At 43.5% G+C, this 26,804-nt stretch overlaps 3 protein-coding genes and 2 non-coding genes across 8 annotated transcripts in view; all 5 read left to right on the plus strand.

The window, feature by feature from the left end:
- Positions 1-59: 59 nt before the first annotated feature.
- On the plus strand, positions 60-4,046 carry RPL17 (ribosomal protein L17). Its single transcript, XM_068423720.1, has 7 exons — positions 60-92; positions 379-431; positions 521-561; positions 1,684-1,818; positions 2,920-3,018; positions 3,362-3,553; positions 3,958-4,046. Exons 2-7 carry the CDS (start codon positions 392-394, stop codon positions 4,003-4,005), a joined length of 555 nt encoding a protein of 184 aa, XP_068279821.1. The 5' UTR covers positions 60-92; positions 379-391; the 3' UTR covers positions 4,006-4,046.
- On the plus strand, positions 218-286 carry LOC137676975 (small nucleolar RNA SNORD58). The gene has a single exon (XR_011050206.1). It is a non-coding gene; the product is annotated as a small nucleolar RNA SNORD58 (small nucleolar RNA).
- On the plus strand, positions 3,604-3,676 carry LOC137676974 (small nucleolar RNA SNORD58). The gene has a single exon (XR_011050205.1). It is a non-coding gene; the product is annotated as a small nucleolar RNA SNORD58 (small nucleolar RNA).
- Positions 4,047-4,376: 330 nt separating the features above from the next.
- Positions 4,377-10,599, plus strand: CZH18orf32 (chromosome Z C18orf32 homolog). Its single transcript, XM_068422875.1, has 3 exons — positions 4,377-4,459; positions 6,259-6,511; positions 7,161-10,599. The coding sequence occupies exons 2-3, from the start codon at positions 6,284-6,286 to the stop codon at positions 7,233-7,235; spliced, it is 303 nt and encodes a 100-aa protein (XP_068278976.1). The 5' UTR covers positions 4,377-4,459; positions 6,259-6,283; the 3' UTR covers positions 7,236-10,599.
- Positions 10,600-12,151: 1,552 nt separating this feature from the next.
- DYM (dymeclin) overlaps positions 12,152-26,804 on the plus strand; it is a 254,432-nt gene continuing 239,779 nt past the window's right edge. For 2 of the 4 annotated variants that reach the window (XM_068422795.1, XM_068422798.1), the window contains exons 1-2: positions 12,308-12,424; positions 24,218-24,395. In XM_068422795.1, coding sequence (XP_068278896.1) covers positions 24,256-24,395 — 140 coding nt within the window. In that variant the 5' untranslated portion in view covers positions 12,308-12,424; positions 24,218-24,255. Of the gene's footprint in view, positions 12,182-12,307; positions 12,425-23,731; positions 23,797-24,217; positions 24,396-26,804 lie in introns of those variants that run through there. The other 2 variants (XM_068422796.1, XM_068422797.1) reach the window with 2 other exon arrangements.

Here is a 26,804-nt window from a genome sequence, read left to right on the forward strand (position 1 = left end):
CCGCCCTGAGGTGAGGCAGCCATGGCGGGCGGGCAGCGGGCGCAATCCGGGCCCATCCTGCTCGGGGAGGCGATGAGGGGGGCGAGGGCTCGGTCAGCATCGCCAGACGCCCTGGGTATTTGCGGGGCTGGCGCGGGGGACCAGGACGGGCAGGGGATGGAGGTGGCGGAGCTCCGGTGGGTGTGAGGTGGAAGCAGGCCCGAGGGAGAGGCCATGGCTGCGGTGATGACTTTCTTAGGACACCTTTGGATTTAAGTGTGAAAAGAAAGCGTAATTTCTGAGCAGCTCCTTCACTTCGGCAGTGAGGTGAACAATCCAGGTTATGCATATCTCTGTTAGGAGCTTAATATGTTTTTTTTTTACAAATGATTTTTGCAGTTGAGCTCCCAAAATGGTGCGCTATTCTCTGGATCCGGAGAACCCCACGAAATGTGAGTTGTTTTTCTGGTGCACCTTCACGTAGGAGTTCCCCGAAGCCATTGAGGTTTTCATTCCAAAAGTCGGTCTTTTTTCTCCGCAGCGTGCAAGTCACGGGGATCCAACCTGCGAGTGCATTTCAAGGTACGTTGTGTGTGCACAGGAGGAAATGCAAATTAATTTGGGTTTTGGGGGGCTTTTTAATGTTATTTTTTTGTTGTGTTTTTTTAATTAAGTGTCTTTTATTCGGTATGATTACATAGTTACGTAAGGGTGATCGTGTAGTTTATCGCCTGTGTTTGCTTTAGCTGCTTGTGATGTTTTTTATCCAGAGGAACAAACCCAAGATAGTGCGTCCTAAAGAGCTTCCCGTCGAATATAAAAAATAAAATACAGTAGGAAAACAGTTGTAGTGAATTTAGCAGGAGGAATTGGGCTGGTGTTAGACGAGAGATCTGTTTCATGTGTCTTATTCTGCCTTTTTGGTTGCTTGGGAAGAACATGGTGGTCAAGAAGTGTGGCGGGGGAGGCTTGCAGTGTGTGGCATGAGGATGCAGGTTTTTCTGGAGAAGGTTTAGGTGCGGCAGTGAGTTCAGGACTCGTTTGAGTTAACTACAAAGCCGAAGCTGAGGAGATGCTTTTCTGCTCGGTGGTATACAATGCAGGTGCAAAGAAGTTTCAGTTATTTTGGTTTGCTTTCTGTGATCAGGCAGGATTATAGTTAATGCATTTAATGTGCTGTCTTCAGCGCTGATACTTTATCCTTGATTTATCTTTGTGAGCATTTTCTTCTCTCCACTCTAAGATACCCTTACGTAGATAATTAGCTTGTTTGTAGCTTGTTTGTGTAGCTTTTTTCCTCATCACTTCCTCTGAGGTGCCATATTTGACATTTTAGTAAGAATATATCCTTCAGGCACCTGTTTTTTTGGATTAGGGGCCAAAGAGGAGCTATGAAAAATATAAATACTCAAATGTTAATTTTGCTGGTTGGAAAGACCTAGCCATTAGGTAAAAAAAACCAATAAGGACGTGCCAGAGCTGCAGATTCATTAATGGAAGTTATACCAAAGGTTAGAAAAGTAGGTAACAAAAAAATATTGTTGCTAATTATTCTTAAGCTTTCCTTTTTTTGTGTAAGGGCTTTTTTTAAACTGTTTGTATCAAAAAGAATAGGATCCAGGAAAGAGAGAGGGCTGCTTTTTTCTCCTGTTGTAACTTGGAAGGGTGTGTAAAGAAGAACATTGCTGTGCTCTCTGTTGGTAGAACACTCGTGAGACCGCCCAGGCCATCAAGGGCATGCACATCCGCAAGGCCACCAAGTACCTGAAGGACGTCACCCTGAAGAAGCAATGCGTTCCCTTCCGACGCTACAACGGGGGAGTCGGTCGATGCGCCCAGGTGAGGTCTGGGATGAGAACGTGGAAGGATGTTTGGGCTGTGGCTGGTTAAAGAAGAAAAGATGATGTTGAGACGGCGTGGAGAACAGTCTGCTGTTGGTGATAAGTTTTATATATAAAATTAAGAGGGAGAAAAGAGTTATTCTTAATTGCAGTACAGCAAGCATTGCGTCGACTTGCAGTATCATTGACCAAACTTAATTATTTTGTTATGCAATCTTTAAAAGGGGATGTGATGGTGTGCAAAGGGCAAGTTATAGAATCACAGAATCGTTTTGGTTGGAAAGGACCTTTAGGATCATCAAGTCCAACCGTTAACCCAGCACTGCCAAGCCCACCACTAACCCATGTCCCTCAGTACCACATCTACACGGCTTTTAAATCCCTCCAGGGATGGGGACTCCACCACTGCCCTGGGCAGCCTGTGCCAGTGCTTGGCAACCCTTTCTGTGAAGAAATTGTTCCTGATCTCCAATCTAAACCTCCCCTGGCACAACTTGAGGCCGTTTCCTCTTGTCCTATCACTTGTTACCTGGGAGAAGAGACCAACCCCCACCTCGCTACACCCTCCTTTGAGGTAGTTGTAGACAGTGAGAAGGTCTCCCCTCAGCCTCCTTTTCTCCAGACTAAACCCCCCCAGGTCCCTCAGCCGCTCCTCATCACACTTGTGCTCCAGACCCTTCACCACCTTCGTTGCCCTTCTCTGGACTCGCTCCAGCACCTCAAGGTCTTTCTTGCAGTGAGGGGCCCAGAACTGAACACAGGATTCGAGGTGCGGCCTCACCAGTGCCGAGTAGAGGGGGACGATCCCTGCCCTAGTCCTGCTGGCCACACTAGTGCTGGTACAAGCCAGGATGCTGGTGGCCTTCTTGGCCACCTGGGCACACTGCTGGCTCATATCCAGCCGCCATCGACCAACACCCCCAGGTCCTTTCCCACCAGGCACTTTCCAGCCCCTCTCCCCCAGCCTGTAGCGGTGCGGGGGGTTGTTGTGCCCCAAGTGCAGGACCCGACACTTGGCCTTGTTGAGCCTCACACAGTGGCCTCGGCCCGTTGATCCATTACGTTGTGCCACGATAACAATGGAAGTCTCTTCTTCCAGGCCAAGCAGTGGGGCTGGACGCAGGGACGCTGGCCCAAGAAAAGCGCCGAGTTCTTGCTGCACATGCTGAAGAACGCGGAGAGCAACGCTGAGCTCAAGGTAGGCTCGAGTTAAACGCAGAGTGTTGGTGTCGTGTTGCCTGTCAGTGCTCCCGAGCTCGGCAGCGCTGACGTGGAAGGTGGCATGAAGCCTGCTTTGTAGATGAAATGGAATTGTCTGGAGGGTTTGGTGTGCTGTTTGAATGAGGCCACGTGCGTTTTCCAAGTTAAAATGTGAATAATAATTTTTCACAGGCTATTCACTGTTTAAAATAAGTGTGGTTTAGATCTCTTTAATATCTAGAAAACCAAAATCTGTGGACTCGGGCAGCCTGTAATATCCTCAGCGCTTAATTTGGTAACTGATGGCAGTGAAAGTTTTTCCTCTTCCCCCCCTCTCTCAGGGTCTTGATGTGGATTCTCTGGTCATCGAGCACATCCAGGTCAACAAGGCTCCCAAAATGCGCCGGCGTACCTACAGAGCGCACGGGAGGATCAACCCCTACATGAGCTCCCCCTGCCACATCGAGATGATCCTCACCGAGAAGGAGCAGATCGTTCCCAAGCCCGAGGAAGAAGTTGCTCAAAAGAAAAAGGTACCGAGATGTCTCTGTGGAAAGATCTTGAGTGTTAGTGTATCGTGAGGTTGCTGTGATGACTATCTTAGGACACCTTTGGAACACCCATGAAAAAAAATAAGTTGTTAATTTCTGAGCAACCTCAATATTTGTTGTAAGAGAACTCAGGAAAACGCTTCTGGGAGGTTCCTGTGGCCCAGGAGGTTTGTTCTGCCCTCTCCCAGTGACAGTGAGGAAGGGGGTGATGTTGGAGGTGGAGGTGATGGCTTGTGAGCTTGTGAGGACACTGAGCAATGAGCAGGGGAAGAGTTTGGAAACAGATTGAAGAAATTTCTAGCAATCCTCAGTATTTCCTTCACAGGATGACTCTTGTTTAGGTGTCGACTGTCGCTGTTTCCTCACGTCCACGTTGTGTTTTTCAGATATCCCAAAAGAAGCTGAAGAAGCAGAAGCTGATGGCTCGGGAGTGAATCCGCGGCAACAGATGTACAGAAATAAAATTTTAAAAGATTTTCGGTGTGCGCTTCTCTGCTCTTCTGAGGCCTTGGCTGTAGGCGGTGCCCGGTGCCCCGGCTCCGCCTCCCAACCCTCCCCGCGTTGCTCTGGGACACCGAGAGCCCTGGGCAGCCAAACCCCGTCGCCTTCACCTGCGGGGACCCCGGTGCCTCGCCAGTATCGCGTATAAACCGAGAGAACCGGCCGCGGTGTCCGTGCCGTGTCCCCGCCGCGGCGCGGCCCCGCGCCCCCGGGACGCGCTGCCCGGCCGGAAGGGGCGGCCCTCGGGGGCGGGGCGTGGGTCATGTGACACGCACACCGCCCTTCCCATTTGTGCGAGGCAGGCGGAAGCGCCGTGACCGTTTCCGGTGCGGCGGAGGAGGCGGCGGCGCGGCGGGCGGTACCGGCGGTGGTTCGCGGCCGGCTGAGGTGAGTACGGGGCTGCGCTCCCGGGGGTCCCTTCGCGGTCTGCCGCTCCTCCGTCCCCGCCGGGGCCCGGGCCTGGCTGGAGGCGTCCCCCCGGGCCTGGCCTCGCCGTGCGCTCCCCTTCTCTGCGGCTCCGCCAAGCGGGAGCTGGGGGGGTGAACCCCGAAATGTGGCAGCTCACGCCGAGGTGCGGAGCTCGGTGGTTTCACCGATCCGGGAAAGTGTCCGGACCGAGGGAGGGGGAGATGCCGCCGGCTCGTCGTTTGCCGTCAGCCGGGAGGGGCGGCCTGGCTCCGGGGGAATATTCTAGCCCATAGCTGGGGTGTATGACATAGATCAGCCCTTCTAGACTAGGTCATCCTTTATTAGAAGGAAAAAAAATAAACCCTTTTGTCTGCGTAGCCTTTTTTTTTATTCCTATTTCCATAGTAATAGCTGACCAACGACCGAGGTAAACGCGGGCAGCAGAGAGCAAAGGGACTTCGGTTTGCAATGTCACGCGTGTTCTCTCTGCTGACCCTAACGTATGGTGGCTTACAGAGAGAAACAAAAGCTTGTAACACAAAGAAATAAGCTTGCTATTAAAATTGGACCATTTGCCACTTTAATCTTTTCTTTTCCTAACAATTAATTGCCTGCTAACCGGCCGACAGAGCAGCACCAAACCACAGAAGAAACTCGTGAACAATATTTAAATGTACCAGGACTGGTGTTACGCTTCCAACGACCGACTTTTGCATCTCACTTATTTTTGGGTCTGAAATTTTGATGTGAAGTGGCTGCGTGGATACTCAAAAGCCGGCCTGGGCTGTGCCCTCCAGCCACGTTCGTTAGCTAACGGATGAATCCACACCGTCTTGCTGGAAATTTAGTATCTAGGAAGTTCTGGCGGAGAGAGTACACAAATTGGTCTTTTTGAAGGGCTTTAATGGATTCCCTCATGCATGTTGTCTCAATTCAAGATTCCTCTCTGACTTCAGAGACAAGCAGATCCTGTAAAACTATATTTGAACTACACTTGGAAGTAATCAACTGGAAATTGATATTCTGTTGTTCCACAGGGCCCGCGGCTAAAAATCTTTAAGGACAGCTTAAAAAAGGTGTGAAACTCTAATCCCAAAGTGTGCACATCTGCCTTTTCCTTCTCCATCCTGGAAAGCTTTTGTTTTGCTTCTGAAATGTGAGAATTCAGCCTAGCAAGGAGGAATGTGAAGGGCAAAGCTGCGCTGTGCAGCAGAGCGTATTTAAAATCTTGCTCATCAGCACTGGAAGGGCCAGCTCTAATCCTGCTTCCTCTCCCCGTTGTACCTTTCGGCCCCTGCGCTTTGGCTTTCTGCTGTTCTCATCGCAGACTTCAGGCTGCTGGTTTGAAGACTTCTTCCTGGTTTTGGGAGAGAGGAAAGGATTAATTTTTTAATAGTTTTCCAATAGTTCATTTTCTAATCGTGTGGGATTGGTGTGGGATCAAGGGATTCTTCCTGTGCAGGAGGAAGGGAATAACTCATATTCTCCTCTTATCAAATCCCAACTAGTGTTTGCTTCCCTCCTCCCACCGACCTGCCCTTCAGTGGTAGGAAGCCATTAGATGGATCGGAGTCCTGCTGTTTAAGTTCACCTGAAATCAAAAGGGAATGAGAAAAACAAACCTTTTGGACCCTCTGTTGTAATCTATTATTAAACAATCTTTTATGTTTGAATATCAACTACAATTGTTCTTCATTAAAGACCGTTTTCTTAGCTCATGGCATATCAACACTGTCATCCTAAGTGGTTGTGTTGTTTTTTTTTTTTCCCCTCAACAGCTTTGTCACAGAACAAGAGGAAGCCATGGTGTGCATTCCTTGTATTGTCATTCCAGTTCTCCTCTGGGTCTACAAGAAATTCCTTGAACCGTACATCTATCCCGTTATCGCACCTTTCGTTAAGCGTGTATGGCCGAAGAAAGCTGTGGAAGAAAACACAGCCACAAAACAAGGTCAAGGAGGCAGCGCTGGAAATCCACAGGCACCTTCAGCCACGAAAAGAGATCAGGAGGATGACTCTGGAATTTATCAAGTAAGATTAATTGATTTAGCTCACCGGGGAAACTCCAGGTAAAGCACCCAGCAATAGTTGGGGTCGGCACCACAAAAGAATAGATAGTTGGGTGTTTTTACAGATGTTTTTGTGGCTATTTTCTTATGAAAGGGAGTTATTGGCACTGAGCCAGCTAGAAATAGTTGCTTCTGGTAGCTATTGGAAGGAAAGGAATTGCATCTGTTTTCTGAAACAGCTTAGTTAATTACTTTTTTTTTTTAAATGACTGGCTACTCTTTCAGAGAAGGAAGAAGTCAAATAATTGGTACATCACACCAGATAGATGAAGCAGAATTAAAAAAAAAATAAACCACTCTTCAGCTAGCTCTGCTGCTCATAATGGGGAAGATGTTTCCTATGTGTTAATCCTGCATTTACTGTTTCTCTCTGCTAACAAAATGCAAAGATTCGCATGTTGTCTCTGCCCTCATTCCCTCCCCCTGCCGAAGCAATAATTAAGTGTAACTGTAAAGAGACACCACCACTTTGGTTCTTGCAGTAGATTTCTTCATAGATCTTCACTGGCCTTGCTTCTAAAAGTCATTTTCATCACTAGCTGTTACTGTTCTGGGTGTGGAGTCCTGTTTTTTTTGACATCCCATTAATGATGCTGTCTTTTATTTTGCAGTCTGAAAGCAATGGCTTTGTGAATGGAATTGCTGCAAAGAGCTCCACAGAGGTTTCTGACAAGAAAACGGATTAAAGGAATTCATTCATAAGGATTTGATTCCCTTGTGTCCAATATGAACTGGTGATATTTCTCTCACTTTTGAGACTTTTTTCTTTGCACATTTTAGCTGAATAAAAACCCCTTCTCACTTACAGGAGAGGATCTTTCTTGCCACTACAATGGCAGCTCTACCACATTTCTTAATTTAAAATGTTTGAAAACTGAAGTTCTTTATTTTCCTCACCAGAACTACTTTTCATCTGTAATCTATTTGGTGTGATTAGAGTTTAGGTTAAATAACTTATGGATAAATCTAGCTTTGGAAGGTAAATGCATCTTAGCATCTTAGTTTCGCTAACTGCTGGTGCAATGCTTCAGGCTTTCACCTTAAAAGCTATAGATATTCCTGACCTTGCTAAAGAACTATGAATTGTGTTGTGGCAACAGAAGCATCATGGTTAAATTATGAAGAATATAGATTTTTCATGTCAGATCTGTGGATGAGCTAAAGGAGTTATGCTATGCACAAAATTTACTTTGCTTACTAAAAGCCAAGTCTTGATTTGATACTTGTGTTAATAATTTTTTCCTTGAAACATTGTGCCTTTCTTTCCTGAAGAGGAGCAGCAGGGGCATGATGCTTTATATTCTTTTATTGTTGCTATATTCTGTTGCGCTGGTTTAAAATGGTGCAGGTCTGTCTTTAAAAAAAAAAAATAACTAACCAAACAAAAAAACCCCCCAAGAATCCAAGTAAAATCTTTAACATGCTTGTGTAATTTGAATTATAATAAACCAGGATTTTATTTAAAAATACGTTGCTTCATACAGTTGTTCTTAGGCTTCTGAGCTATTGATGTTTAGAGTGGTAACAAAACCTTTGAAAACCTGTAGAGAGGCTGCAGGCAGAAGGAGCTCATAAAACTATTGATTTTGTGATAAGAAAATGAGCTTGGCAAGTCCTGCTTTGTCTCCTCCTGGCATGATGCATTCTGGTACTGACTTCCCAACATGGTAGCACAGTTGTGAAGTGTTTTAGATGTCCCTCTGCTTGGTAGGGAATAGAAGTGATAATTCCTGCGTTATCCTCTCTGCCAAACCAGAGCGCTCTTTAAAAGATTCAAAACAAAACCATGCCAGCAGTTTGGGATCGCTGTTTAGAATTTATCCTTTGCCCAAAAGTCCTGCCTAAGTAATGCCTGAAATACCTTTTTATATATGCAGTCCTTGAACCACCGCTGAGGTCCAGACTTGTTCTTGCGACCGTGTTTTCTCCTATGAGGTGATTAATTATTCTGAAGACTTGCTTGATGCCCACCAAACTACCCCATTTTGTCAGGTCTTGCGTGACTTGATCTGTAATGTCCACAGCTGGGTATCGGGCCCTTGTTGCTCCAACCGTTACCTCCGTAATGAGTTGCATCACAGAAAACTCCATGTGAGACATTGCCTAATACTGTTTGCTCTCCCTTCATGAGCTAGTCTATTAGGAAGTGAATTTGGTATTAGTGTTTAATCAGCTTTTGCATCATCCTTGGAATATAATCCTCCTTCCGACCAGCGTATCACAGATACAGCTTTCTCCTGGACTGGTGAAGTACCTACCCTTTGTGATATTAAAACCTGGTTTTATTATTCTGAGCATGCATGCATGGTATAATTTATACAATAAAAGATAACAAATACTAACTGTGCACTCCTGTAACTTCTCACAGATATTGTTGCGTGGATCACATAGTAGAGAAGACAGGGATTGGGAAGCAGAAGCGAGGGTAAGAGACGACGCTAGTTTCAGATTGTTTTTGTCCTCCATATCTTTGGATATTTCGCCCATATTGTTGCAACAAATCGTACCCTTCATCCATCAGAACTTCACCTGGTAAAAGATGGATGTGATCTTTGCTGTGGTGGATTGGGTTTTCTAAACCGATCACCCCCCACCTCACCCCAAAAATAAATCCCTCTGCTACCACCAGTGTCAAAGTTCACGCTCTAAAGCTGAAAGCTGGGAACTTCTAAGGGTCTGTCATCACCTCGCAATGAGAAAGGAGTAAACTGCCTGAGAAAGTCACTCCAGAACGGAGGTCATGCAGAGTGACTTTTAAATGGCTATAGAAATGAACTTGCTGGTGTGCAGCTGGACACGAGGATGTGTTCTTACATTGCAAGCAGTGCTGAAAATATTGTCCCTTCTGCTGTGCTTCCTGTCCCAGGGCAGGTAACCTTAGCCACTGTCGGACATCTGATGTGCAGGCCAAAGTTTTGGAGTAATATATTCACCTCTAACAGCTGTGAACATGACAAAAAATAGAGCAAGAGCTATACTGGGGCTCCTTTAATTCATAAATGTATGCAGTCAATTTATAAAGCGTATATAATTAATTATTTTGAGTTATTTAAGATATTATTATACAAGGAAGTGCACGATGGGAAATAAACTATATAGTAGATGAGACTGCAGGCTGAACTGGGCTGCCAGCTGTGTGCCAGCACCGTATTTAAACAGGAGGCCTACTGAAAAGACTGCAAAAAGCAAAATAAGCAGATAATGCAAATATCTCTTCTTGTTTGTAGAATTACACCAATTTTGCTTTCTTCAGAACTTCTATTAGCTGCAGTTAAACACTAAAGTGAGTAATCTACATCACAAAGCTTTCCTGAATGAGGCACTTCACTGGAAGTCCTGACAGGAGATTTGTGTTGTAACTCTTCTGTTCCTATTCTTTTCCAAGAATAGGTCAATAAATCCTACTGTGTTGTGAATAGTTAAGCAAAAAGTAATTAAAAAGTCAGGCGAAAGCAAAGGAAATGCCTGAGCTTGGGCAGGGGGTGCAGGAGATCATGGCTGGGATGCAAAGAAGTGCACAAAGCCTTGTTTAAGAAAAATAAGTAAATAGAAATTAAGGAAATGTGCACATGAGAAAATGTATATAGAGTAAATTTAATTTAACTGAGAACATGCCCATGTGTTTGTTACTCACTAAAAGTAAGATTTACAAAGGGCTTAGGTGCCTAATAATGGCAGGTGGACATATACCAGAATGTACTAGAGCAATTAGCACCTTTATTTACACTGAAGACTTTTAGAAAATCGTGGAGTAGGCATCTTTAGGGACCAAAGTACTTCTGCAAATCTAAGATCTTCAGCATTTAAGGTGTCTGGTTTTTTTTAAATACTATTGAGGAAGAATCAAGAAATCAACCAATACTTGAAAATATTTGAAAGATTTCAAATATTTTTTCTTTATGGGAAGGTCTAAATGTGAGATGGTACCTTCCATGTGTTGGTTTGCACAGGTAGCTGGGTGGCAAGGACTTAAAATAAAATCAATTGAAATACACCTTTAAAATACTGCAAGTATGTGCAAAAAAGTCTTAAATAAAAGTTGAGAAGGTTTTATGTTGTCAATTATTTTGATGGGCCTGATTCTGCAAGCAAAGGAAATTCTGGCAGGTTAAATGGAACATGATCAGCCTCTGAGCATGTCTAAACTGACAATGAATTCTGTGCAAAATGATCTTTATTGAGATGTGTCTAAAGAGCCCAGTTAAATTCTATCCACAAAGCTGATCTAATAACGTTACCCAAATGTAGCAATAAGAGTCCAGCCTTCTGGGAGCTGTTGGTCACGCTGCTAAGGTTCAGTCCTTGGAGTCATTCCTTCTTGATTTCTGTACAATGCAGAACATTATTGCTGAAAGAACAGTCTTTTCAGAGGCTGCAGGTAAAGGAAATGAAGAGAAATTTAATTTACGCTTAGATTAACTAAATCTGCCTTCAATGAGAACTAATTCTGTTTCATTAAACTGCCTAATACATGAAAGAAGGGATTATCTTCCTTGGGCAGTTTTCTGATTGTTAGAACATGCTCGATGAACCAAATCATATGTTTGGTTTCGCAGACTGTCATTATTTTTGCTTTGCAGTGAACCTGACTGCAGTAGTTTAATTGAAATGGTCTAGAGGACCACGTTTGCCACAGTGTTTCTCCTGGCTGAGAAATGTTTTTAGATTATAGCGCTGTGTGTTACTTTCATTGTTGTATTTGAAACAGAAATTATTTGAAATAATTGAAATACTAAGAATCCAGAGAAGGGCCACAAAGCTGGTGAAGGCTCTAGAGAACAAGTGTGATGAGGAGTGGGGGAGGGAACTGGGAGTGTTTAGTGTGGAGAAAAGGAGGCTGAGGGGAGACCTTCTCGCTGTCTACAACTGCCTGAAAGGAGGGTGTAGCGAGGTGGGTGTTGGTCTCTTCTCCCAGGTAACAAGTGATAGGATGAGAGGAACCGGCCTCAAGTTGTGCCAGGGGAGGTTTAGATTGGAGATCAGGAGCAATTTCTTCATGGAAAGGGTTGTCAAGCATTGGAACAGGCTGCCCAGGGCAGTGGTGGAGTCCCCATCCCTGGAGGGATTTAAAAGCCGTGTAGATGTGGTGCTGAGGGCCATGGGTTAGTGGTGGGCTTGGCAGTGCTGGGTTAACGGTTGGACTCGATGATCTTAAAGGTCCTTTCCAACCAAAACGATTCAGTGATTCTGTATTTAATATCACGCACTGCGGTAATGTGATTGTGCTCCAGATTAATTATACGGGGAAGGATTTCCCTTTTGAAGGAGCTATCGGGTACTTACAGGGCCAGCTACCGATGGCACAGGTAACACCTCGGGGATGGAGGTTACCAGAGGCACAAGCGATGATTTAAAGCTGCGTGAGGTGTCTGGTAAATGCTCCCTCCCTCCGAGTGACTGAAAACACGGCGGCGGGTTACCGACAGGAGCCTCTTGCTGTAGGAAGGGCTCACCCGGAGGGTGACGATCGGCCCGGGGATGCGGCCAGAGGCGCCGGATGGCGGCGGCCGGGCCTCCCCCGCGCCGGACTACACTTCCCGGCGTGCCCCGCGGCGGCGCCCCGGCACCCTCCTCCGGCCTCTGCGCATGCGCAGCGGGGACGCGCTGGCGACGTGGAAGGCGGGCGGCAGCGGTGGGTGCGCGCGTGCGCCGGGTGGGGGCCGGTGGGCAGCGCCCCCGCGGCGCGCGGGCGGGGGGCGCGGAGGGGAGCGGCGGCGGCTGCTGGGGGGGAGCGGAGCGGAGCGGAGCGGGCCGGGCGGCCCCGCGGCTGCCGGGACTCGCGGGAGGCGCCTCAGCGGCGGGCCGGGCCCGCTGAGGTGCCGGGGCCGCGGTACCGGCCGCCTCCTGCCGTACCGGACGGACGCCGCGGGACGGGGTAAGCGGGGCCTCGGCGGTACCTCCGGGCCCGCCCAGTCGCAGGGGGCTGGCGGGGCGCCGGTGGGTGGCGGGTGGGCCGGGGGAGGGAGCGCAGGGAGCTGCCGCACGCCCCTGAACGCCCCGGCTGCCCCCTCGTCCCGACACACACCACATATCGCGATAGAGGGCTGTGCGTGTGCTGTAACTCTCAGCGCCGTCGCCGAGGAGGGTTCCCGGGGCCACCGGCTCAGCCGGGTGTCCGCTCCCGGGGCACTGACTGTGTGCCCGGCTGGGCTGGGGAGCGGGGGAGGCCGGGCCAGGGACCGGGGAGCGGGGGGGGCCGGGGGCCGGGGAGGGGGCTGGACCGGGCCGGGGAGCGGGGGGGGCCGGGCCGGGGAGCGCGGGGGCCGGCCGTGCCCCTCCCGGTGCTCCCTGGCAGGGTCCGCGGGGATCCCTCCGGGGCACGGAGCTGTGCCCGCTGCCCCTTTGTACGCGGTCAAAACCAGAAGGAGAGCGGTTCCTACCCGTATTTCTTGTTTTATACTCGTAGTGGTGTTTTTTATTAGTGAAAAGACTATAAAATAGCGTATTTTCCTTTCTGCTTTTGTGAACCAGGCGCGCTTTGTAGTGCTCAGTGATGCTTTTGCAACATAACGGCTCTGCTCAGTCTTGCTCTCGCCAGTTTGTTTTCATACTTCAGAAGAATAATATTTAACAAGAGTGGGAAATATTTTGCTTTGAAAGCGAATTTGTATCTTCTCTTAACTGACAGCAGGTTTTGCCTTGTATACTTTCATGCCAGGCACTGTTTATCTTTTTTTTTTTAAAATCTTTTGTGCTGAGTGTAGTGAGTTTGTGAGGCCGTAATCTGATTTCTTTCACTGTGGGTACCGAGGGATAACATGCTGTGCTGCAGTTATAATCATTTGAGGTATTTGTGCAAGTAAGTAGATTGTTGATATTTTCCTGCATTGGGCACTTTTTGAGTGCAGGGGAGTGGAAAGAAGCTCTTGGGTGGTTGGGTCCAGTTTCCTAACGCAGGCAGATGGGTTGTGTAATCCCCCATTTTGTCAATTCCTGAGTAAAAAAACGTTGAAGTTGCTCCAGCTGGGGTGACTTAAAAATCATCATTGCTCCTTGGGTTGCCAGGAGCTCAGGCAGGCCCCATCCTGCTCCCTCCCTGGGCTGTCTTCTCTTTTCACGTTGCTGTTGCATCAAGAGGAGCCCATGGATGACCCTGGGGATGCTGGACCCTGCTCAGCCCTCTCACCTGCCTGAAGCAACCACCAGCTCCTCCTCTTCCAGTCCTGTGCTGATCCACTGCTTAGTATTTTGTGATAAATTCAGTAGAAAAGTATTTGTAGCAAATTAATACTAAATTTAGATGGCTGTGGTGCTTTTATCAGATGAATAGGAAGATCCCAGGATGTTTTTAACAGCTGGGTGTGAGGTTAAGCCTCACGAATATAAGCAGCCTTCTCCTTTTGTTTGGAGAAGGTATTAAAAGTAAGAAATCCTGTTTGGTGGCTGCTGAACTGTTGTCAAAGTGGATGGTTAAAGATAATAACTATATTTCTTCAAAGTGTATTCTCTAGAGTGGAAAGCCGATTGCACCTTAGAGTAATTGCACACTTTGGCAAGTATGATTTCATTTGCAGTAGCCTCTGGAGGTAGGTGGTATAAATCATGTAGTATAATATCAAATCAAGTGTACATACAAAGCAGATTTGGCCTTCTGTACAACATGCATTTCTTATGGTGTAGAGAGTTTCTAGCTGTGGGGAACATTTAAAGCAGAGACAAATAGCTCATATGTATAGCTATATAATATATAATGTAGACAAATAGAGACAACATGTAAAAATATGCGTAATACCCAATTGTAGGAAGAGTACAGATGGCAAAATAATTGTATAACCTTTGAAAAACAACAAAATATGCCAATAGTAAAAAAAAAATGCAGACTTTTTAATAAACATCTAAGCATCTTGTAAGGTAGTTGAATTTGTCTTTTTGAAACATCACTTTGGCCATTAGACAAGTTTTATTTGTGTCTGAGGGTGAAATAGGGAGAAAATCTTAAACACGTGAAACAATAAGCTTAATATCCCTTCCACAAAAAGTTAACCATATATAGGTAGTAGCTACTTAGATTATTAAATTGTTTAGCGTGTCTTATGTCATATCCAACCCAGCTGCCCATTTTAATTACAGTAGTAACTGAACGAGTTACTATAAATTGATTTTGGGTAGGTATACTGAGTATAATAAAAAAGAGGGACAAATTGTTCAATAATCATAAAAGATTTTCATATTGAACAAAGTTTCCAACACTATAATCCATCACAGATTATCGGGTAGTTTAGGTAAAATTGTGCTTTTGAAAACCACTGCTGTGTTTGTGTTAATAAAAGTCTTTTTGGCCACTGGAAGAAGACACGGTCAAACCAGTAATACTGGTACTGATATGCAATATATTCTTAAGCTGTAAAGTCAGGTCTCAGTATGGCTTGTGCATATTCTTGATTCGTCTTCTTTTTTTAAGCTCCATATTCCATTGATATTCTTGTTTAAAATTCAATTTGTTCTTTTCATTTTATGGTTCCAGTACAGCTCCTCTGCAAAGCAGCAGGAATCTCACTGGTGAGGGCAAATGAAACCATTAAGAAAATATCTTCCCACTGCAAAGAGCAGAATTAGCGTTTGAATTTTCACTTCTTGAAACTTTTGAAAAATGTTACAACCTGCAGTAATTATTTAACAGGTGGAGAAAAGTTGAACTTTTTACACAGAAATATAAGGTGTGTTTGACCCAGCCTTCCTCCCTTCTAATGGTGTTTTGCTAATCAGATTAAAGCAATTATTTCTGCATGTATTCCGGAAAACACTCGCTGTGTTTGAGTTCTGACTTTTACTTGGGATGTAGGAATGTAAGAGTTAAGGATACAGGTAATTTATGTTTTTTTTAATTGCCTCCACACCACCTCTCCTTCCCTCTATGATAGGATGTATTTCTAAAACAGCTGCTGTCATTCTACCCTCAAATTGGTAGGCTTGATGCACTAATTATTTAATAAAATGTTACGACTGGAATTACGTAGGAGGTCAGAAAAATGATCTTTATATTTTTTGTAGCTTTAAATTGTGTTAATTCATGACAAATTTTAGAGGCTTTTGAACCTTCAGGGAGATTTGACCACAAGTATCGTGTTTTAGTGTGGGAGGGTAACTAGCAGCGTTAAAAAGGGACAAAATTAAGGAGTCCCTGAGAGACCTTGTGGAATTTCATACTGATGAACTAGAGACATGTTTTGTTGCATGTGTGTAAATTTGACAAAGAAGTACTTAAATGCTAGAAATGCTTATTTACCTGTAAAAGTTAAATGGAAGCTTTCTGAAGTGACACCAACTTCTTAACAGAACGGTGTTTGTGGGATTCACATCCCATCAGCAAAAGCTCCTTCAAGAGGCTTTAATACGTACCTGCTGTCTTGCCTCTGATAAAAACATTGTGACTGAGAGGAGAGAGGACAAATAAGGTTAATGTAAATTAGTTGTGTCATTTAATGGATTTCTTACCCCAATTAATAGGTATGTGCTAATGTAAGGGATGATATGTGGTGGATGGAAGTATAGTTTTGGGGTTTAGGTCTTCAAAACAAGATCATTGTTTGCCACAAACATATATATACTTACTGGTGTCCAGTGCCATAATGTAACATTTTCACATTTTTTAGAGCACTGTGTATCAGATGATTTTTATTGTGAGGCAGAAGGTTGGAATGGTAAGAAGAAATGGCATTTTCATGTCCATCTTTTTTGGATCTTGTATAACTTTAGAGAAAGGCAGTTTGAGCAAGGATCTTTTTTTTTCCCCTAAGAGTCAGTTCAGGACAAGGCTGTGAAGGTGACTAGTAGTTCATCTGAAATAAGTTATTTTGAGATGAGTAAACAGGCATCTCCTTAGTGCTCAAAATTAGGAGATTTGATCACCACAACAGTAACCTGTTGGGTAGTGGCTGTATGTTGTTACAAAGAATGAAGGAAAATGTATGTTAGGTTCCTGAGATGGCACTGAGAGAATGCATAAGTCATACATCTCAGTCTCATTTATACAATTTAGTTTTTAATTTTTCTCTCACCTCCTTTTCAGAACACTTTATTAAAAATCAGCAAACTGTGGGATTACTGCAGGGTGAGCTGGCAAAGGCAAAGATGATTTATAGCATTTCTTGTGGAGTGTTTTGGGCAACAACCGCAATGTCTGGGCTCGCTCACATCCGATTTCTTTTGCTTGAAATATGCTACCTAACCAAAGAAGGTCTTGAAAAATCCCTTCTTCAGTTGTGAGCAGAACAACTGTCTTGGAGGTGGGATGCAAAGCAAGCAGATTGTGCTCTTCAGATTTAGGCTTTTATTGACGACTGACTCCCACGTAAAATGCCTGTGGGAAAGGAACTGGAGGAGAAGACACGGTATCGTCACTGTTTTTTTCAACTGCTGTTTGCCTTCCCTGTGAGGGCCTTTCTTTGCCTGCAGTAAATTTATCAAGATTAATCACTTCTGCTACTTCCAAGACTCTTCAGGCTTCAGTGGAACCTGTAAGGGCCACACTAATGTCACTGCAGTGCTGCTTTGTTCAGGCTCTTGCTACAGAAAAGGAAGGCGCTAGAACAAGTTACTGGCCAGGAGGACCAAAAAAGATGCTGCGTTTGTTCATCCAGTGGAGTAAACAGTGGACAAGTCAGCTTAAGTTATCTTGAGAGCTACCTAAAGACCTTAAGATGGGATTTTCTTTCTTTTTCTTGTACTTAAGCATTGTGTGGATCACTTCATAAGTTTGTTGCATTTTTTACTCCTGTCCAGAAGTACATCTGTCCTAAGGTGTTGAGCTTTAAGGAGACATACTTTGGTACCTAGTAAATGGTCAGTGTGCTGTGGTGTTGCAAAAATAAATTAAAGGATTGTAGATATAGCACAGACTTTTATGACTTGCAGGACTAGGGCAGGGATCGTCCCCCTGTGCTCAGCACTGGTGAGGCCGCACCTCGAATCCTGTGTTCAGTTTTGGGCCCCTCACTCAAGAAAGACCTTGGGGTGCTGGAGAGAGTCCAGAGAAGGGCAAGGTGGTGAAGGGTCTGGAGCACAAGTGTGATGAGGAGCGTCTGAGGGAGCTGGGGGTGTTTAGTGTGGAGAAAAGGAGGCTGAGGGGAGACCTTCTCGCTCTCTACAACTGCCTGAAAGGAGGGTGTAGCGAGGTGGGGGTCGGTCTCTTCTCCCAGGTAACAAGTGATAGGACGAGAGGAACCGGCCTGAAGTTGTGCCAGGGGAGGTTTAGATTGGAGATCAGGGACAATTTCTTCAGGGAAGGTGTTGTCAAGCACTGGCACAGGCTGCCCAGGGCAGTGGTGGAGTCCCCATCCCTGGAGGGATTTAAAAGCCGTGTAGATGTGGTGCTGCGGGCCATGGGTTAGTGGTGGCCTTGGCAGTGCTGGGTTAACGGTTGGACTTGATGATCTTAAAGGTCCTTTCCAACCAAAACGATTCTGTGATTTTATGACTACAGACAGTAGCCATCAAACTTGGTAGAGTCTGAAAAATAGTGGATGGAGGAGAAATGGAGAATTTGCCCAATATCTAGGCAGCTATGAAAGATGGTATTTGCCCCCAGGTTGCAAAGATAGACCCATTTATGGTCAAGCAGGTTCTCTAAAACAGCTCATATGTTTTATTTTTCACAAAAACAGTTTGCCTGTCTCCTACTTTGCCCAAAACTTTTTTTGGGTTTTTTTTTAGTGTTTGTATGTGTCTGAAGACTTTCAGCATGGAAAAGTAAGAGATGTGGGTAAAGGGAATTAGAGAAAGGAGTGGTTGCCAAATATGCAGCAGAGAAGGGGAGGAAAGCTACAAATCAGTACAGTGAAAAGTAAAATGAGCAGAAAAAGGCTTTCCTGCATATCTCATTAACTTCAAACCAGTAGGAAATGTTTTTAATTTGCAGTCATGAAGGATGCGTTTATTCCGTTCTGAAATCTCCCCTGCTGCTTTGTTGTGACTGGTGCGTGAGAGAAGGTGAATTCTTAGTAGTGGTTTGATTGCATTTGATCATTGCCAGGCGTGAAGTTATAGCTGAGATATTTTTGTTGGTTAATGTGCTTTAAAAACAAAGATTTCAATGCTTTTCTCTGATTAAAAATGACAAAAATTCCTAAATTCTGAGGATTGTAAAGATTTTTTTTTTCTAAAGATCCCTTTTGTAGGCATGAATTCTCATTGCCGTGTGTTTCTGCATCGTTGTGCTTAGCAAAATTATACAAATATAATTGGTCAAAACAAAATTCTTATGCTTTTGTACCTCATTTTGAAGTACATGTGAAGTCTAACTAATGATCTTTTGGTATTAATGAAATATTTGCATAACTGCTTTTTATCTTGGAATCTGTTAGTCCTGTGGGTGTGTGTGGTGCCCAGTTCACTTTCCTCTTCGAAAATTGTTCTGTATAGACACCACAGGTTTTCTACCAGCAATTAAAGTCAATCAATAGAAAGATTCTGATTTTTAGATACCTTGAGGAACCAAGTGACATTGTTTTTTTTAGGCATATGTTTTTATTTGGAACATTTCTCTCCTGTCTTGAAGTGCTGCGTGGCTGTTTACTGATGGACAGAAATAACATCTTTTAAGGTCATGAAGATTTTGCAGTCTTTGGGATGTGGTGAAACGTGGTGCAGGCTTAGCAAAGCCTCGGCAGAGGGGTGAGGATTAAAGCAGTGCATGCAAGCATTTGCTCACATCAGCTGGGACCTATTTGATCTCCTGTCTTTGCTTTGACTGCATCCCTTTCAGCGGGCCTAGAGATGTTTTGAGATATTTTGGGTGTTGCATGGAAAGTAGGAACATCTCGGATTAGTCCACAAAGCATTTGATCCTTAGGTATAAATATTATTGTAATATGAATGAGTAGACAGAATTCAATTATATTGTGTGGACGGTAAAATTCAAATATTGGAGCTGAATAATACCATACCTACTGTTAATCACAGAATATATCATATATAATATGATATATAATATGATAATATAATATATCATCTGTGTCTTCTGTTGCGTGGAGAATTTTATATATATATATTGCAGTAGTCTCGTAACTGTGTGGGAAGTTTTATATTAGGATTTTGTGGGATATTTTAAAGTCTCACAGGTGAAAGATGGTCTGAAACCTACAGTTCTTGGATGCAAATAGGAATCAGCCAAAAACCGCAGTGCAGCAGCTTTGCTGACACTTGAATAAGCAGCGTTACATCTCTTAACGTTTGCATCTTTACAGTGATACTGGCTGCTTTGCTCGAAAGGAAAACAATGTCCATTTGTTTTAGTTCATAAAGCAGCAAACTATAAAGGTAACCAAAGTGCTGTTACATATGGAGATGAAATGTTAGGTTTTCAAATCTATAATAGCATCAATTCTTCATTTATTTTTATATGGTTGTGTTAAATGACCTGACTCAGATGGCATGGTAAAATCACCTGCATGACGGTCTCAGATTCTTGCACTTTAAAGTATTCATTTAAAAAAAATATATATATAATATGTATTATTCAGGTTGTCCGCAGAGTCAGTCAGACAATCATGGCCAGGATGGTTTTGGAAGGGAGAGCTGGCTGCACTGGATGGATTAGCGAAATGTCAGCATTGACAATTAAGTTGTGAGACCAGCAGGAGATTTAATACTTACAGAACTATAATTACTTGTCTAAAATTATTTAAATAGAAGGCTTAGGGAGGGTGACAAGTTTTTTTCCAAGTTCAGCAGTACACATACTGTACCGTAAGTTACACTTCTGAGCTCAGACACAGCGTGTACATACCGCTGAATTGCTTTTCACTTGAAGAGAAAAAAATGATATTATTGTAAACATTCTTAATAATTAATATTAAAATCTTTTAGAAGGGACAGTAAACTCAAGATTTATAGCTACTCCTAGCTATTTGAGATTGGAATGAGCCCTGATGTGCAAACCAAAGTCCCTTGTGTTTGTTCCGAAGCATCTGCTTCTGCATCACGGAGCCAAGTGCTGGGACTAAACAGATGTTGGGTTTAATAGAGCGTGACACTTGTAGTCCAGGCTATGATTCTTTGGGGATGTTCCCAGCTTATTTAGAAAGAAAGAGTTGTTGGTAGAGGTAATAATACTGTATTAAACTAAATGACTTGCTAATAAATTGTGTCTGGATTTTTTTTGGCAAATAATTAGATTAATTGCTTTTCAAGAAAAGGCTTAACTTCTTTTTTTCCTAATGAGCCATGCATTTATTTAGTGTGTTTCAAGAAAAAAATTTGTAGATTTCATTGGTAATTTACTGCTGGGGTTAGGACTGGCTTTTCTGGAGTGAAAGGGGATTTCCTATTATTTGGTGTTTCTTGTAGCTATCACACTTCAGCGGAATCTGTTTCACCTTGTCTTTTGAAGTGACTTTGGGATCCCTTGGAGCAGCCTTTCTGTGCGGCGGGGTCTGCTACGAAAGTCAGGTTTAGGGAAAATAATGGGTGAGGATTTAAAATTTAAACAACAATTTAAAAAAATAGTGTTGTGTTCCAAATACTTGACCAACCTTTTATGTTGTCTAAAGATTTGAACCTGTGTGGCCTTCACCAGCATACAGTGTTAGAGGCACAGCAGCAATGCCTCTTAATCAAAAGCAATTTGTAAATTTGAGTGTTTACATGTTTTATTTGAGTGATCTTCTCAGCTAAGGGCAGCTGTTTCTAAAAGAAACATGTCTGCTATTTCATAGCACGTTTGAAAATGATTTAGGGTGGTGACTGGAGATCAGCATGTCTTGGAAACATTGCAAATCATGGATGCATATAACCATCTAAGTTCAAGCATTGGTGTTAATCTAATGCTGGGAAATTAAATCTTGAATATTTTAAAAATTTTTAATTATTTTTAGACATTTTTCCTGCAGGATATTCATGAACTTTGAAGGAAAGACTCGTTTCCTCTGTCACATGATGGCTGCAGTTCCTCAGAAATGTCTTATTTAAAGTTGGGCCTATGGCTGTTTGGGTTGTAGGAGCTGAACGTGCTCAGGCTGCATCCTAAGATCATCGCAGAGCACTCCAGCAAGTTTTGAGATTAACATAAATTCCTGATGGAAGGAGTGAAATTGTTACACGCGTTGTATGTCGTATCTAAGTGTGGTCATCTACAATAAGTATCAGTAGAACTTGCTGACATTTTTATTTTAGAGGAGTACAGTGAATATAATGTTCTTAGGAGAGGAAAAAAACTTCCTGAGATGTAACAGAGAGAGAAAGATGGGCCCGAATGGGATTCACCCCAGAGTAATGAAGGAGTTGGCAAATGAACTTGCCAAACCCCTCTCGATTATCTACCGGCAGTCCTGGTTAACTGGAGAAGTTCCAGCTGACTGGAAATTAGCAAACATAACGCCCATCTACAAGAAGGGCCAGAAGGATGATCCAGGGAACTATAGGCCTGTCAGCCTGACCTCGGTGCCAGGCAAGGTGATGGAACAGATCATCCTGAGTGCCATTACATGGCACATGCAGGACAATCGGGGCATCGGGGCCAGCCAACATGGATTCATGAAAGGCAGGTTCTGCTTGACCAACCTGGTCTCCTATGACCAAGTGACCCGCTCAGTAGATGAGGGCAGGGCTGTGGATGTGTCTATCTAGACTTCAGTAAGGCATTCGACACTGTCTCCCACAGCATCCTCCTAGATAAACTGGCTGCCCGGGGCTTGGATGGGTGGACTCTTCGATGGGTTAAAAACTGGCTGGATGGCCGAGCCCAGAAAGTGGTGGTGAATGGGGCAAAGTCCAGCTGGTGGCCGGTCACTAGCGGTGTTCCTCAGGGCTCAGTTCTGGGGCCGGTGCTGTTCAGTATCTTTAGAGATGATCTAGACGTAGGGATTGAGTGCAGCCTCAGCAAATTTGCAGATGACACCAAGCTGGGTGGGAGTGTCAATCTGCTGGAGTGTAGGAAGGCCCTACAGAGGGATCTGGACAGGTTGGATAGATGGGCCAAGACCAACGGCATGAGGTTCAACAAGAACAAGTGCCGGGTCTTACACTTGGGCCACAACAACCCCCTGCAGCGCTCCAGGCTGGGGGAGGAGTGGTTAGAAAGCGGCCGGGTGGAAAGAGCCCTGGGGGTGCTGATGGACAGGTGGCTAAACATGAGCCAGCAGTGTGCCCAGGTGGCCAAGAAGGCCAATGGCATCCTGGCTTCTCTTAGGAATAGTGTAGCCAGCCGGTCTGGGGAAGTGATGGTCCCTCTGTACTGGGCACTGGTGAGGCCGCACCTTGAATGCTGTGTCCAGTTGTGGGCCCCGCACTTCAAGAGAGATTACAAAGAAAATTTAGAAAATAATATTTTCCTCATTTTTGTACTATCTCACCCTTTAAAGGCCTCTTTATTACCTAATAGTGTCCTATATTCTGCTCTTCATCTGTGCTGGCATTTTGCTGTTTCTGAAATATTTGAGTACTGTGTGTTCACTCTAAATCTTGAATATAAGTTCTTTGGATATCCTCAATGATGGCTGCAAACATTGCAGCCTTTTGTTGCATCTCTTCATTTCTTTTTAGTTAAGTTTGCCTCATTTTTATACTGTTTTCTACTACTATTAACTGCTACTAGAATGGTCTTTTCTGGAAGTAACTGCTTCTGCGAAGATGATGAGTCTAAGAGAATCAATACTGGAGTGATTCTTGAAACATCCTGTATCTTTGTCAAGACCAAGGGATGAGTTGCTGCTGAGTAGTAGCTTGCATCTTCCAGTAGAGCTGTCCCTGTTCTCATGTCTTATCCTAGCTCAGGAGTAAGTATTTAGTTTACACAGTAATAAATTGCGCAGTGCTTTTATCTTGATGAGGGTGCTTTTTTTATTTTGAATATAAACTTTTAAAGCTCTTAGTCACAGTTATTTCTTCTCAAAAGATGGAAGATTATTGAAGCTGGTGACCTGGAAAGATGTAAGATGCTTAGGAGCATCCCTGGCCCATAGTTAATAGCATTGTGGTGTTTTTTTTCTTTAATTAAATTGTTTATAAAGGTGAGAAGTGCTGATAAGCAGCATGGAGAGCTGAGATCTCATTCTTGGTGCAGGTGAAGTACAACGCAGCTAGTAATGAAAGGAGGTTTTGGAGTGTCTATCAGCTTCTGCGGCGTTGCTTCAAAAAGCAGGTTATTTTACAAAGACGAGGAGGTTCATGTATGGTCAGTAGTACCTTTCCTCGCTTGGTGCAGGTTATCTGTGCAACAGCGATAACAGCTGTGCTTACTCTTGCAGGGCAGGGGCTTTCAAGGTGTAGATCATTGATGGCACGCAGGAATCAGCTGCATTGCCCTTGACGGTAGGATTTACTTGCCTAGCTATCTGTGTGTATTCAATTAGAAAATGTATTTTTGAGTAGCTTGCCAACACCTCTCTTTAAATTGTGAATTCTGCAGTTTTCCCCACTGGTAGCAGCCTTGATACTGATACAACTGTGACACTGTGTTCTTGTTGAGTATCCTTTATGAAAATACAAGTGAGACGATGACTGAAGTATATAGCACAGTAACTTTTAACTTCCTTGGGTGAAGAGGTTATCGTCCTAAGCTTGTTGAAAGAAAAATCTTTTTAATGCCTTCCTATATGCCTGTTTTCTACTATTCACTGATTATACAAGGTAGTGAACTGAAGCTTTACTGATAGCTAATTTAGGATCTGTATATTCTTTATTTGTACAAAAGGCTTTAAATGTTTCTCTCTTTTTTTTTTTTTCCTTGAAGAAATGAAAATTTAGAAAGGCATTTGCCGAATAAAGAAGATGGGAGCAAATAGCAGCAGCATCAGCGAGCTTCCAGAAAACGAGTACTTGAAAAAATTATCAGGAGCAGAGCCCATCTCTGAGAATGACCCGTTCTGGAATCAGCTGCTGTCTTTTAGCTTTACCACTCCAACAAACAGGTAAGAGAGTACTTGTTGAAGAACTAAACCTTAATAATATATTGATAGAAGTGACAAGTCTGCAAGCAAATGAGTGGTTTTGTAAATTATTCCTGTTTTAGGTAGCAGAGGAATAAATGCCTATGTAAAATGGAGTGTTTTTTCTAATTTTAGAAGCTCTTTCCACCCTGTCTTCCATTCCTGTGGGTTCCTTTTGTCTTCTGGAATTGCTATTCATTCTCCTGGTAGCTGGGAAAGATCAGAAGTAGGGTCTGTAGTGTTGGGGGGGAGCTTTCATTCTTCCTTTTTTGAGCTAGCCTCTGGCTTTTCTGGAGTTGCTGAAGACTCCCAACGCATGATGTTTCCACTGAACTTAGTGAATTGTGCATCTTCTGTAACTTAATTGTAGGTTAGCTGTTGAGTTTCTTAATCTGCATGGCTTTTTTTCCTCCTCTTTCACATTTTAAAAAGAAGCTTGGCATGCTGTCTCTGTAAAAATACTTTCTAACTGTCTAAAATTCAGGTTTTGCAGATCTTTTCACTCTAGCAAGTGGTGTAGATATAAACAGAATTAATATTTTGAAGAGGATCCATAGCACGTCTGCAGAAATACAGAACGTAAATCCTTGTGACTTCTGTTAACCCAAGTCCATTGCTAAATTCTTTGGCCTGTGTTGGTTATCAGTCTTACACGAACAATCTGGTGTTACTTAATACCTTTAAGTATTACTTAAACTGTTTTTACAGTTTATAATGTGACCTGATACTTTTCTGTCAGGTGAATGTCTTATTTACCTCCTTTATTAGCAGTATTTCCTTGCAAAGGACCTAGATTTTTCAAAAACAGTCGTAAGAGACTACATCTAAACACTTGTGTAACAGGTGTTTAGAAATGTGTTACTGCTAAAATTTGGAACACTTGTAATGTTTAATATATTGGAAATGTGTTTGAGAGCTGTTCTGGCCAATTTTATTGCCATCTTTCAATTTTTTTTTTTGTTAAAACAGAGGTCCTGTCAAAATGAGTGGTAGTCAAAGGTATTTTTTTTCAGAAGGTGAAAAACTAGTGCAGGTTTATGACTACCCTGAGCTCTTGAACCTTGAATATTAATTACTGATGGAATGAAGAATGGAATACAATTTGTAGTGAGGTATATTTTACATGTTACATGACTTACCTCTGTGCTGTGTCTTGTGCACAGTAGCTTCTGAAAGGCAAAGGGACATGTTTATTTTTGTAACAATTAGGAGCAGATGTGGTAGATAATCTGTGTCTTATACTAGAGTCCTGTGAGTAAGTGAAAGTTCAGACAACTGGGAGGGAAAATTGTTAAGGTAAGCAATGAGGAGGCATTTACTAGGCATTATTTTTGTAAAGAGTGAGGAAGAGGAAGGATTTTGGCTTCTGCCTGCATGGAGAGAATAGACAGAGGTTAGCAAGAAAATACAGTGTTGTGAAGGGTTGTAAAGAGTGGTACATAATTGGCAGTGGGTAAGGGAGCATTTTTTTTTCCTCTAAGATTCCTGAAGATGCAAGAATTATTTACAGCCTACCCATAACTGACAAGAAAGACAATATTCTAAGAAGTCATATAATACCTCATTGTTTTTTATTTTTTAGGGGTGAAATAGTTATCTATAAAAACCTAGCGATTCCTTACAGTTGTTCTACTGCTCCTCCCTCCCCCACCAAAGTTCAGGAGTTTTTCGTAGCTTGCAAATGTAATTAAAAAAACAAACAAACAAAAGAAACTGATCCAAAAGCAGGTTGAAAGCTTAATTAGCTGAACACCAGATGGTGCTCTTGCCTGGCTGCTAGAAGAGGGAGATTTTTAGAGGCATCTTTTGCGCGGCTTAATAATTGGAAGGAAACAGCAATTTCCCATTAAGCTGCATCTACCTGAGAGAACCATTTGACAAATGATGTCAGATGATGTTGGCTTCACTGTCCCCTCAGCCATTGTCTAAATCAGATAACCTTGCCTGCAGGAACAGAACAATAGAGGTCAATGTTAATTTCTGAGATTGAAAGCTTGCAAAATATCAAGATAACAGTTTTTGTTTTAATGAGGCTTGAGTGTAGGTCATACTTTTGACAGGAGCGAGATGCTAGGTTGTGACTGTGGTGGAAAGGAGCCATTTTTTGCCTGTCAAACAGGCCAGAATTTGAAGTTTTCTCCTCTTTTTCAAATTATACTTTTCCCAGTTGTATGTTGCAAAATTGGTGTTTATAGTAAGTGATTGTTTGAAGTGTTATTGGGAGCCATATAAATGCTGTGTGTTTTTTTTGTGGAGGTAATTGATGATAACTCTAGAGTAAAAGACCTATCCTACTTTCTCTAATTTTTGCAAAGATGAGACTGACGTGATCCCCAGGGAGAAGAGGGTCGTATTCTCTGGATGCTGCTTTGCACATACTTCTGGTCTATA

Source organism: Nyctibius grandis, chromosome Z (genome assembly GCF_013368605.1).
Source record: "Nyctibius grandis isolate bNycGra1 chromosome Z, bNycGra1.pri, whole genome shotgun sequence".
In the NCBI taxonomy this organism is placed as follows: domain Eukaryota; kingdom Metazoa; phylum Chordata; class Aves; order Nyctibiiformes; family Nyctibiidae; genus Nyctibius; species Nyctibius grandis.

Excerpts from the sequence above, each read along its gene's own strand:
- RPL17 (XM_068423720.1), top strand. The coding sequence starts at position 392 with ATGGTGCGCTATTCTCTGGATCCGGAGAACCCCACGAAAT. Across the intron at positions 432-520 it reads TCCGGAGAACCCCACGAAAT|CGTGCAAGTCACGGGGATCC; the intron begins GTGAGTTGTTTT and ends TTTTCTCCGCAG. Across the intron at positions 562-1,683 it reads ACCTGCGAGTGCATTTCAAG|AACACTCGTGAGACCGCCCA; the intron begins GTACGTTGTGTG and ends CTCTGTTGGTAG.
- CZH18orf32 (XM_068422875.1), top strand. The coding sequence starts at position 6,284 with ATGGTGTGCATTCCTTGTATTGTCATTCCAGTTCTCCTCTGGGTCTAC. Across the intron at positions 6,512-7,160 it reads ATGACTCTGGAATTTATCAA|TCTGAAAGCAATGGCTTTGT; the intron begins GTAAGATTAATT and ends TTTATTTTGCAG.